This window comes from Ictalurus punctatus, chromosome 6 (genome assembly GCF_001660625.3).
Source record: "Ictalurus punctatus breed USDA103 chromosome 6, Coco_2.0, whole genome shotgun sequence".
NCBI classification, from domain to species: Eukaryota; Metazoa; Chordata; class Actinopteri; order Siluriformes; family Ictaluridae; genus Ictalurus; species Ictalurus punctatus.
This window is the reverse complement of record NC_030421.2, coordinates 9,700,968-9,714,114: the sequence shown is the minus strand read 5'-3', so window position 1 is coordinate 9,714,114 and position 13,147 is coordinate 9,700,968. Positions and strand designations below refer to the sequence as shown.

The 13,147-nt window shown below is 37.3% G+C and overlaps 1 protein-coding gene across 3 annotated transcripts; it reads left to right on the top strand.

Annotated features, from left to right (window-relative positions):
- The first annotated feature begins 6,755 nt into the window (after positions 1 to 6,755).
- Positions 6,756 to 10,122, top strand: si:ch211-167j6.3 (uncharacterized). Of its 3 annotated transcripts, none has more exons than XM_047158765.2 (5): positions 6,756 to 6,937; positions 9,088 to 9,176; positions 9,265 to 9,405; positions 9,659 to 9,785; positions 9,947 to 10,122. In XM_047158765.2, exons 1-5 carry the CDS (start codon positions 6,905 to 6,907, stop codon positions 9,953 to 9,955), a joined length of 399 nt encoding a protein of 132 aa, XP_047014721.1. In that variant the 5' UTR covers positions 6,756 to 6,904; the 3' UTR covers positions 9,956 to 10,122. The 3 variants fall into 3 exon arrangements, with proteins under 3 accessions (XP_047014721.1, XP_047014720.1, XP_047014722.1); XM_047158764.2 differs by having other exon boundaries at positions 9,940 to 10,122; XM_047158766.2 differs by lacking the exon at positions 9,088 to 9,176 and having other exon boundaries at positions 9,940 to 10,122.
- Positions 10,123 to 13,147: the final 3,025 nt, after the last annotated feature.

Sequence of the window (13,147 nt, the reverse complement as noted above, 5' to 3'; positions counted from 1 at the left end):
ATACACACTAACACATCCGCACAAACATACACACACACACACACACACACACACACACACACACACACACACACACACACACACACAAATAAAGCTCCTCCCATATTAAACATGCACATACAGTAAAGTCACACATCGTTATTTGATATTACGTAGGACAAATTCTTAACGTCAGGGAACAGGTTACACAATTACTATGTGCACTACAGCACTAAGTGCACAATTATAATGTGCACTACTTTAACATGACATTTTGTGTCCTACATCAGCAGGTTTCTGGGAAGCAGTTTAAATTCAGAGGCTGAATCACTGACTCAGCAAGCACTGATTGAGCACACTGCACTCATATTGTGATAGTCAACACTTTTCATCCTATGCTTAGAAAACTCTACATAATGCTCAACCCTACGATTAACACACTTCAACATACTCTTAGCATACAATTTAAAACTCTGGGCTTTTCCCCCCATTTAATAACACATAATCGGGGAAAAGACTATTCTCCTACACTTTCAGAATGGATGGGTTAATATGCAACACTTTTTGTGTTATAACTATTTCAACACATGTTGTGCTAAATTATCCAATAAATATGTTTAAAAACTAAAAAAAATTGTATTTGTGAAAATTATTGTCCAATTACATTGTGGACTGTGGTGCTGAAGTCATCATCCAACTGTAAACTCGGCCCAAAGTGACTGTTCGTTGTTTTGAGCTTTTGATTGTGACAGCGGAGTCGGAGTCCTGAGGCGAGGAGAACAAATGACCACCGGTAAGTTAGCGTTCATCACTATTTAGCATTAATGCTTCTAAAAATGCCTGGCCTAGTTTGTGATATTTAAGCAGGGAGCTCTCGAATATGTATTCGTTGAAAAACAGTAACTCAGCGAGTGATAATTAACTTCACCTATCATGATGGCTTCAAAAGTGAATATCATGTACTGCTTCTTTAGTGTTGGTGTTACACTACTAGTGGCATGTGCTTATATTGGCTGTGAAATATGGACTGAGGTTATTCTATAATTTTCTGTGTCTGCATATTATCTTAGGCGCAGAGTTAGGGTTAGCTAGCTGGATGCTGTCACCAATCACAGTAGGGATGAGTGAAGCTAACCTAGACGCTAAGTTGGTAACATTACTTTAGCATACAGTTTGAGGTAATGTTAGACATTCCCATTACCTTTTTGAAAGTTAACGATAACGTACAGCTGCAATCAAAATTATTCAACTCACACTGCAAATCAGGGTTATTGTCAAAATTTTGACTTTCTGCTGTTTGCAATGAACAAATCAAACAATAGCAACTGAAATAGTTCAACACAACGAATGCTTTAAGTGGTTTCCACAAATTCAACTGAAAATGCAACTTCTCCAGTCTGAAAAATTATTCAACCCCCTGAATAGAATCCCTCACATCAGCACAAATATGCAAAACAGGTGTTGTCTCAAGCACACCTGATGCAACTAATCAAGGGCTTCATTATTTGCACCAGGTGTGCTTGAGCTGGAACACGTGAAATACCTGAACTGGTTAGGATCAGAAAATTAATGAAATACCTGGACGAGCCAGAAAAAGGAATCTATCAATGGCTGCAACCAGATTTCTGAGAAGGCAGGTTATGAAAAACCCTCGAGGGGTTGCAAAAGACCTGCAGCAAGACTTGGTGGCAACAGGCACTGAGGTGTTTCCATGCCAGAACTCCAAGACGTACGCTACTACTGACCCAAAAGCACAAGAAAAGTCGTCTCAAAATCATATAAATAAGCCACAGAAGTTTTGGGATTGTGTTCTGTGGAGCGATGAAACAAAACTGGAACTTTTTGGCATGATATATCAGCGGTATGTCTGGAGAAAGAACAATGAAGAAAGAACATCTGTCCACAGTCAAGCATGGTGGTGGCTCGGTGATGCTCTGGGGCTGCTTTGCTACTTCTGGCACTGGAAACCTACAGCATGTGGAAGACAAGATGGATTAATAGAAGTATCAGGAAATCCTAGGAAGAAAACGTCATGCTGTCTGTGAGGAAGCTAAAGCTTGGGCATCATTGGACCTTCCAACAGGACAACGATCCCAAGCATACCTCAAATTCCACCAAGGCTTGGTAGTAGAAGTCCTGGAAGATTCTACAGAGCCATCACAGTCACCTGAATTGAACCCCATAGAAACTCTCTGGTGAGATTTGAAGTAGGTTGCAGCACGCAAACCCAAGAATATTACAGAACTGGAGGCCACTGCTCATGTAGAATGGGCTAAGATTCCTCAGGAACACTGCCAGAAGCTGGAATCTGGCTAGGCATCTCATTTGCAGCAGATCATAACAGAAAAAGTGTGCTCTACTAAGTACTAAAGATGCTTGCCATGAAGGGGTTAAATAATTTTGAGACTGGAGAAGTCATTATAAGTTGCATTTTCATTTGAATTTGGGGAAACCACTTAAAGCATTTGTTGTGTTGAACTATTTAAATTGCTTTTGTTTGATTTGTTCATTGCAGACAGCTGAAAGTCTGTAAATTTTGACAATAAACCCGATATGCAATGTGGGTTGAATAATTTTGATTGCAACTGTAACATTACAGCTATTCACCATGATGTAATACAGAAACTGCGTTTACATGGACAACAATAATCCACTCTTAATCCGATTAAGACCATACTCTAATTAAGAAACTACCATGTAAACAGCAAATTGTACTTACCATAATCTAATTAAGGTCATAATCGAAGTAAGCAATAATCTAATTAAGACAGGTGGAGTACTCCTGTTTTAGTCGCATTATGGACATGTATTACAGACATGTAAACACCTTAATCACATTATTAACGTCATGTGAGAGTTTTCACCGCATTTTGCGACAGGACACGATCACACATGGCAGTTTTACGTCTTACGGCGAACAAGAGCGTTCGGCCGCATCCCAAATCGCATACTTACCTACTATAGCTCTGTAGTGGGGAACAAATACATGTAACTTGGCTACTATATTGATGGTAACTACGCGATTTGGGACACACTTACGGCTTCAAGCAGTTGTCTATTAGCACGTATAGCACAACAAATAATTAACTGCACTTAAAGCGTTCGTAAAATTTTTTTATAAAAACACCCAAAACTGTATACGGTACCATAATGAAGACGAACTGTATGTTGATGCGTGAAATTCTGGATGGACATTGGACGGCGTTGCGCGGTGACGTAATGACGCGGGCTGTTAATCTAATTATGTTCTGAAACATGTAAAACGGGAACATGACAAGAGTATTCTAAAGGCGACTCATGTAAACACTTTAATCACATTATTATCTTACTCAGATTAAGGTCAATAATTAGATTAATTCTGTCCATGTAAACGTAGTCAGAGAGTGGGTTAATGTTAACTACATTTAGCAAGGGTTTCGGACAAGGCAAGCTGTGGTAATTAGCATTAGGAGGATGGGTTAGGGCCATGTTTCTTCATGTATTTGGTGAATGTTAATGCTTCTGACAGTCAGTGGCTAATTGAACTTAGCTAGCTCAGTAATGTTGAGGTCAAAAGTTCTTCACAAGGTTAAAGTTACAAAAAGAGAGGATGGGGTTTAGGTTGTAATGCTTTCCACTATCTCTTTAATGTTGGTTAAATTAATTAGTTTGTGAAAAAAAAATGGTGGTGAGGTGCTAAAGGCTGGAAAATAAATATTTGCAAGTTAGTTAGATTTTCCTGGTGAGTCTACAGCACCATTTTGTTCATTAGGAGAGTGGAGGTCACATTTCCAAAATTACACAGTTTGGGATTCTGTAATGCAATTTTTCAGCTGAAGCCCAAAGGCATTGGCTGCACATTCGAGCTTCTCTCTTCTATTTCTCAAGAAATAAACACACAAATAGGACAAAATGTGTATTGTCTGACTCTGGAGTGGACACAGAACCAAGTACAAATGAATATATATTTTTTATTTTCTCCCGTTATAGCCCGGAATCCAGTCTTTCGGAAACGCAGGTCATCAGCGCTTTTATAGTAATTGTCAGTAAGGGACCGTCTAAAAAGTGCATGACCTGGGTAACTGTATAAGATTCTACCAAGATTATAGTCGTCTACTTCTCAGGATATATAACTTATTGCAGTGTTAGGACACAGTATGGAATCCGTATTTGGTTTTTTTTTTTTTTTTTTTGTTTTTTGTAGCTGAAGGAAATTCTCTTATATCATGTATTCTCTTATATTATGAAGTGCTATTGGGATTTCCATGTTGCATATATCTATGATAATGTGTTCACTTAATTACCTCTACTGAAAAGCTGATAAACTGCCATCTTTTATTATAACTGACATGTATTTTCCATACCTTGAGAGACTTATTTTTGTGGTATGCCTGTGTGCTTAGCGTAACTGTCTGAACATTTCTAGCACCCTGCACAAGTAGAAGCCGGCCATGCACTGCTGCTTATCTATGTGTATAAATACTCCTGTTCTGCACGAATAAACTCGGATGTCTCTGTGAACAGCATGTGTCAGTGTGTGTTCATTCAGACTCTCCAGGCCTAAACGCTCTGCGGTCAACCACACTTTCTCGATCATAGCACAGAACTAAGAGTTAAGAGAGTAAAAGCTGAAGGCTGACGGAGGACTGAAAGACATAACCTGAGATAAATACTTTTTATCTAACAGTAGCATATATATATTATTAATGATATACCTTTTTATTACACATATAAACTTATTGCGCCATATAAATCCCAGTAAATAAATAGAAATTAAATCAAATTTTTATCATTCACACTATATTATACATCTTATCAAAGAGAACCTTTTTTTTTAATAATCAAGGGGTTTTTGTTTAAAAAAGAAAAAATAATTAAAATGCAATAACATTGCTTATAGGAGTTACACATGTAAAACCAAACATACTATGATACAGCTTATTACGCCTATTAAGTACAGCAAATAGAATTTGAAATCTCAGTTTTTAATCATTTTTCTTTTATCATTTTAAAATAAACATTTTTAATGATTTTTTTTATTTTGCAAAAGAGAAAAATAATAAAAATTCAAAGACTTTTAGACTGTATGAGCTACAAATGTAAAACCAAATGCAATATGATAGTCTATGATTACTACCAACTACAACAAATAGATTTGTAAAAACCCAGTTTTTTAAATTTTTATAATTTTTATTAATAATACATCTTCAAACAAGGCATTGTTTCAGTCTTTAGGTGTGCCTTTTATTCAGTTTTTACTTTACCTTTCATCTGTGTCACCTGTCTGCACCTTGTGAGCAGCAGAGTCAGTCAGTACATTTACATGGACAACAATAATCCAATATTAACCTGATTAAGACAATACTCTGATTAAGAAACTACCATGTAAACAGCAATTTTTTTATTACCTTAATCCAATTACAGTCATACTCAAAGTAAACACAAATTGAATTAAGACACGTGGAGTATTCCTGTTTTAGTCGCATTATCGAAGTGCATTACAGACATGAACACACCTTAATCACAATATTAACGTCGTGTGGGAGTTTTCACCGCATTTTGCGACAGGATACATACACACATGGCAGTGCTTAACCGTTTGACGGCAAACAGGAGAGCACAGCTGCGTCCTAAACCGCGTACTTAACTACTATATAGTAGGCGAAATACATGTATATAGTAGGCGAAATACATGTGTTTCGGCTACTATATAGTACACGGGTGGGCAATCTTATCCGGAAAGGGCCGGTGTGGGTGCAGGTTTTCATTCCAACCAAGCAGGAGGCACACGTGATTCCACCTGTTTAATCAGTTGATCTTGGCTTTCAATAGATTCAGGTGTGGCTTCTGCTTGGTTGGAATAAAAACCTGCACCCACACCGGCCCTTTCCAGATAAGATTGCCCACCCCTGATATAGTAGGTAAGTACGTGGTTTGGGACACAGCCCACAGCTTCAAGCAGTCGTCTATTAGCACGTATAGCATGACAAATAATTAACTTCACTTGAGGCTTTCGTAAAATTAAAAATAAAAACACCCAAAACTGCGTACAGTCCCATAACGAAGACAAACTGTATGTTGATATGTGAAATTCTGGAGGGAACGTCGGATGGCGTGGTGTGGTGACATAATGACATGTGCCGTTAATCGCTCTATGTTCTATAACATGTAAAACAGGAATATGAAAGGACTATTCTAAAAGCAACTCATGTAAACACCTTAATCACAATATTGTCTTATTCAGAATAAGGTCAGTGATTAGATTACTGCTATCCATGTAAACGTAGTCAATAATTCCTCTGTCAGTTATGCTGACATGACATGAGAACTCCTCATAATCAGTCTATGTGTGCTTACACTTTTATATCACTAGGGGTTCCTGCATATGCATGGGCAGGAGTGTGCACAAATATGTATACGCACATCCTCATGCACAAGATGAAATTGGTAAATAGCGTTCTATGCGTAGAAATGTGAGTAGAAAAGTGTATATGCACAATTTACACACAACGATACATGTACACGTGGTTGATAAATGAGCCTCAGGTCTGCTCAAGTGACTGCTTGATTCCATTATTATTAGTTTCTCCTTAAAACAATTTTATTTGTATAGGCATTTGCTTATTATTAATAATTTACAGACAAATGTATCTATCATGGGTTTAAAAAAAACTATAAAGAGGCTTTGGAATATTGTACTTACAAAAATATGTGACGAATTTACAACTGACCCCATTCTCCCCTAAGCTTTATACATACTGACCCAATACCCTCAAAAAAGGCGTGTTAATGTGCCGATTAGTCTGTTCAGGTGTGCAAGAAAAACTAAACGAGTAGGACCGGAGGACACAGCTTAGACCTTTTTTCACCCACACATTACTTTGATTATTTTAAGCAGGTAAATACCTTTAGACCACGGATCTTAAAGAAGAGCAGTGATCGTGAAATGGACTCACCACATGATGACAAGGATGTTCAAGTAAGTATGAGATATTTATTATTATTTGGGTATAATGCTACAATATTAAAATCCTACTAATCCTACTTAGCATGTAGTTGTTAATCCTGCATTAACATAAGCACTTTCAAAGATGATGTGGTGTAACACTGAGAAAATGGTACAATAAAGTGCAATAAGATGCTAAATTGAAATTATTCACTGCTGTAATACTATTAATCAATTAAAACTCTGCAATAGTGGTATAAATATAACTTCCCACTCAAGTTGTTGTTGTTGTTGTTGTTGTTATTATTATTATTATTATTATTATTATTATTATTATTATTATTATTATTATTATTGGATCTGTCTGTGAGATTCTCTTTGTCTGTGGTTCTCTTTCCCAAAATTTACACAAATTAAGACATTTAAACCTTTTATAACTCAATAAATGGATGTGTAAGCAACATTCCAATGTTTATGAATGTGGTCTTTCTTTGTTCCCCAAGCTTAATCTCTAACCATACCTTTATACTTAACCTATACCTTTTTTACACATAAACTTGAAATGGGGAAAATACATGCATACCTCTTCATCCATTTCTCCTTAAACATTCTGTATTCCCCAATAAGGCCAGAAAGGGGAAATAAATTTTTTATTATTATTTTAAAACAGCCTTCTGATTTCTTACCTCTTGCTGTACTGTCTGGTCCAAAAAGCTTCCTTCAATAATGTACATTTAAATGCAAGTGCTTGGATAAACTGCAACAGAAGATCTGATACAAAAGTTGTGATGCTTCATGTGTAGAAAACTACATTTGGTGAACTATGGTCAGGGTTTTTACCCCCCTGCATTGATCAGCTGTACTACAGTGTTTGTGTGCTTGCTTCATTAAGAAATAATTTGCTTGGTCCGCCCATTGACAACATATAGTATATACTGTATATACTATGGGAGTAGGGAGGCAAATCGAGGCTCTATCCAGTATTAAGAACACTATAGTAGTATTGCGTAGGGTGTCCCTTTGCTCTCAAAACCTCAATTCTTCATGGCATGGATTACACAAGATTTTGGAAGCATTCCTTTGAGATGCTGGTCCATGATTGCATCTCACAATTCCTGCAGATTTTTCAGGTGCACTTTCATGCTGTGAATCTCCCATTCTACCACATCCCAAATGTCTTCTACTGGCTTCAGATGTGGTGACTGGGAAGGCCACTGAAGAACACTGAACTCATTGTCATGTTCATGAAGCCTGTTGGAGACGACTTTTGCTTTGTGCCATGGTGCTGGAAGTAGTCATTAGAAGACAGTAAATTATGGCACATGCTCAGCAACAATACTGAAATTTTCTGTGACATTCAAATCATAATTGATTAGTTTTGAAGGGCCCAAATGTGCCAAGAAAACATTCCCCACATCATTAGATCACTTCCACCACCCTGGACTGTTGACACAAGGAAGGTTGGGTGCATGGATTCATGCTGTTTGTGCCAAATACTGACCCTACCATCTGTGTGCCTCAGCAGAAATCGACATTCATCAGACCAGGCTACATTTTTCCAGTCTTCAACTGTCCAGTTTTGAGAAGCCTGTTCCCACTGCTGCCTCAGCTTTCTGTTCTTGGCTGACAGAAGTGAAACCTGACATGGTCTTCTGCTGTTGTAGCCCATCTGCCTCAACATTTGATGTTGTGCATTCTGAGATGCTTTTCTGCTCACCACAATAATACAGGGTGGTTTTTTGAGTTACTACAGACTTCCTGCTAGTTCAGACCAGTCTGGTCATTCTCCTCTGATCTCTCTCATCAAGGTGTTTCAGCATGCAGACCCTCTGCTTACAGGATGTCTTTCATTTTTGCCCCATTCTGTGTAAACTCTAGAGACTGTTGTGATCAGCAATTTATGAAATACTCAAACCAGCCCTTCTGGTAACAACCATGCCATGACTAATTACTAAATTCAGTGCTACTGATAGGCTAGGATACAATTTGGTATAGCAGAGGACAGTGCCATAATGCTTAAATGCCACAGTATCATGCTATTATGATACAGGTACAAAATGTAAGTGTGCTTTTGTGACTTCAAGAATTGTACACAAGTATGTGTGTGGTAAATTCAATTAGGTTAATTTACTCAATTGAATTTTATTTTACTCAAACTTAATTTTATTTGACTCATTTTAAAGGATTTAAGTAAACGGCTCAAGGATGCAACTTCTAAACTTCAAAGAGTGAAGTCTGAAAGGGAAGAAGTAAACATGGAGGTTCATCAGCGGTAAAAAAACAAACAAAAAAACAACAAACCACTGTGTTTTTGTTCTGGTCAGGTGTTTATTAGTTGTCTGAAAACGTCATGTGTGCAGGCGTGAAGATATGGACCGCAGGATGCTGCTGTTGCTGCATGTGGATAATCGAGTGTGTGATGCACTGATTGAGCTGGAAGCTGCAAAGCAGAAAAAACAGACATTGGTCCAACTGATTGAGTCACTGAGCACACACACTTGGTATAAACACACACACACACACACACTCCAAACTGAAACAAAGATGTGGAATTTTAAAAACATCTTTTTCTCAATCAGCACTTGATTCTGACACATTTAAATTCCCTACAGTGAATACATGTGTGATTCACTCCTCTAATAAACATCTGATTATGTTGTTTGAAAACTAAAATGTAGATTACTTAAAATTTACACACATCTTATTCTAACACCATGCATCAAGCCATTTAAAAAATGTTTTGGAATAATACAGGGAGACGAAGCTAAGCAGCGTCTCTGTGAGTGTGATGCAGGAAAAGGTGGAGGTACTGGAAGAGGAGGAGAACAAGCTGAAACTGCAATGTGAACAAGTAAAGAAAGCACTGGATGATGTTCAGGAGGTTTGAAATAAACTACATACTGTAGTATAAAAATGACTTATTTGTTTAATAAAGTTCCTGGAAATATCTGGGCACAGATTTATTTAGCTGTAAACTTTGGTGAACAACTTCAGACTGCTGATGCCACATGTTTGTGTAATGCATTACCTTTAAGTCCACAGAGCAAGTAGCACTGGAGGAAAGTCAAACTAAAGAAAATGCAACTGTTGCCAAACCAGTCAGAAAAAGAGGAACTCTGACATAAAAGATGCTCTTTTATCCCAATATACATTTAGAGTGATGTGAATGTGTACTATATATTGTTTTTCCTTGTTAAATAAATTGTAAGTAAAACAGATCATATACAGTGGTGCTTGAAAGTAGATTTAAATTTTTTTTGGTATAAATGACATAAAACATAAGCTTTTCAGACAAGTCCTAAAAGTAGATAAAGAGAGCCCAATTAAACAAATGACAACAGTATTACACTTTCTTTCATTTCTTTATTGAGGAAAATGATCCAAAATTACATATCTGTGAGTGGAAAAATGTGAACCATTGCTTTAAGTATCTGGTGTGACCCCCTTGTGCACCAAAAACTGCTGTTAACATTTCCAGTAACTGTTGATCAGTCCTGCACGTCAGCTTCGAGGAATTTTAGCCCTTTCCTCAGTACAGAACAGCTTCAACTTTGGGATGTTGGTGGGTTTCCATACATGCACTGCTTGCTTCAGGTCCTTCCACAACATTTCTATTAGATTAAGGTCAGGACTTTGACTTGGCCATTCCAAAACATTAACTTTATTCTTCTTTAACCATTCGTTGGTAGAATAACTTGCGTACTTAGGGTTGTTGTCTTGCTGCATGACCCACTTTCTCTGAAGGTTCAGTTCACAGATGTCCCGAAATCTTCCTTTAGAATTCACTGGTATACTTTAGAATTCATTGTTCCATCAATGATGGCAAGTCGTCTTGTCCCAGATGCAGCAAAACAGGTTCAACCCATGATCTTACCGGCACAATGTTTCACGGATAGAATAAGGTTCTTATGCTGGAATGCAGCGTTTTCCTTTCTCCAAACATAACACTTCTCATTTAAACCAAAAAGTTCTATTTTGGTCTCATCCATCCACAAAATATTTTTCCCAATAGTCTTTTGGCTTATCCATGTGATCTTTAGCAAACTAAAAGCAATAACAGCAGTGTTCTTTTTTGGAGAGCAATGGTTTTCTCCTTGCAACTCTGCCATGCATAGCATTCTTGTTCAGTGTTCTTCTGATGGTGGACTCATGAACATTACCATTAGCCAATGGGTTAGCCTGGGTTCCTTTGTGACCTCGTGGACGATTACATGTCTTGGCTTTTTCCAAAAGTGTTTTACACTGTGTCCCATTTACACACACACTCACACCAATGGTAGCAGAGCTGCCATGCAAGGTGATAATGTCTGGAGCAACTTGGGGTTCAGTGTTCTACCCAAGGACACTTCGGCATGTGGAATCACGTGGGCCGGGAATGGAACTACCAACCCTATGATTAGTGGACAACCTGCTCTACCACCTGAGCCACAGCTGCCTTGCACTTGCAGTGATCTTTGTTGGTCAACCACTCCTGGGGAGGGTAACAAGGGTGTTGAATTTCCTCTATTTGAATACAGTCTGTCTGACTGTGGATTGGTGGAGTCCAAACTCTTTAGAGATGGTTTTGAACCTTTTCCAGCCTGATGCACATCAACAACTCTTTCTCTGAGGTTCTTGGAAATCTCCTTTGTTAATGCCATGATGCACTTCCACAAACACGTCTTGTGAAGATCAGAATCTGATAGATCCCTGTTCTTTAAATAAACAAAAAAAAGGCACTCACTCACACTTGATTGTGATCCCATTGATTGAAATCACCTGATTCTAATTTCACCTTCAAATTAACTGCTAATTCTTGCGGTTCACATACTTTTGTTACTCACAGATATGTAATATTTGATCATTTTCCTCAGTAAATAAATGACTAAGTATAATATATTTGTCTTTGTTTAATTGGATTCTCTTTGTCTACTTTTAGGACTTGTGTGAAAATCTTATGCTGTTTTAGGTCATATTTATGCAGAGATATATAGAAAATTCTGAAGGCTTCACAAACTTTCAAGCACCACTATATGTGTTAAGGATTGCACCAAAACCAATAATTGCTTTTGTAATCAATAAATGCTTTAATAAAACTGATGAGTTAATAAGTATACTTGTAATATTGTTTTAGAGTCTAATTAGTTTTATATATACAATAAAATTCTGTAAATAAAGCTTAACGATCATTGATAAAGAATTCAGCACAGTACCATGAGAGCTCTCCACAAATGTTATTTTATTTTTTTTTTAAACTTTTTTTTAAAATAAAAATAAATAATTAAATGAAGTAATGCATTTTTCTTACCTATTGTCGCGCAGTTGTGACAATGTTTTTGACATAATTATTTATAATGGATTTACTAGTGCTCCACGGGATCTTCGAAGTTTGGAATTTTTTTTTTTATATATAACCAAACGCTGGTTAATACGTTTCTAGAAATTTTAGCCCCTTGATCTTCAGGATGCTGTTTGATTAAGTATGTTCTCTAATAATCTGTGCGTCTTCTAGGAACGGGTATATTTATGGTGAGATCATGTGACCCTTTATTTGCACACAGATGTGTAGTCATGTTTGTACTAAATCATCATATTGGTGTCATGCATATTTGTCAGTGATCCTCTCTGTGCAAAGCTGTGTGTTAAAGGTATTTGTGGGGAAGGTGTTTTCTGTCTGCACCTTTCTGTGAGCACTGAAATCAGTAATTACTATCAGTTATGCTGACATGATTGAGAACCATAATCAGTATATTCAGAAGCTGCACTGAACCAGACACCGAATCCAACTGAACTGTGGGAAAACTGATTAGAATTCTCAATCATGTCAGCATAACTGACAGTAATTATTGATTTCAGTGCACTTATGATAAATCACTTCCTCAATTTGTCTTGCACCTTTATTACTCCTGTCTTCTGCTGCATTTGTTTTCAGGCAGAAATACCCTGGGAATCTTATCTTGCGTACCTGTACGGGTTGTTTCAAACATTTTGATTGCGTGGACTGCTAACAAAACTCATAACTTAATTAACAGGAAATGAGATGACTAATAAGCAACGAAAAGCTTTCGTCTTTTGTTTCTATGGTTATAGCATTGCTTTTATCCATAAGCCTAACAGGTGAAGAACTCATTCATTCAATGTGATTTCCAAACAGTCTCGCAAAGATTTTCCAGCTAGGGCAATGACACAGTTGATTGTATGGTCATTCGTTACTGTTCGGGCCGTATTGAGATGTTTTTGCATTCACACTACAAACGTTAAGGT

What these genes read in the sequence shown, in the direction of transcription:
- si:ch211-167j6.3 (XM_047158764.2), top strand. Translation starts at nt 6,905, where the DNA reads ATGGACTCACCACATGATGACAAGGATGTTCAA. An exon ending in AACATGGAGGTTCATCAGCG is followed by an intron (nt 9,177 to 9,264) that starts GTAAAAAAACAA and finishes TCATGTGTGCAG; the next exon opens with GCGTGAAGATATGGACCGCA. An exon ending in CACTGGATGATGTTCAGGAG is followed by an intron (nt 9,786 to 9,939) that starts GTTTGAAATAAA and finishes ATTACCTTTAAG; the next exon opens with TCCACAGAGCAAGTAGCACT.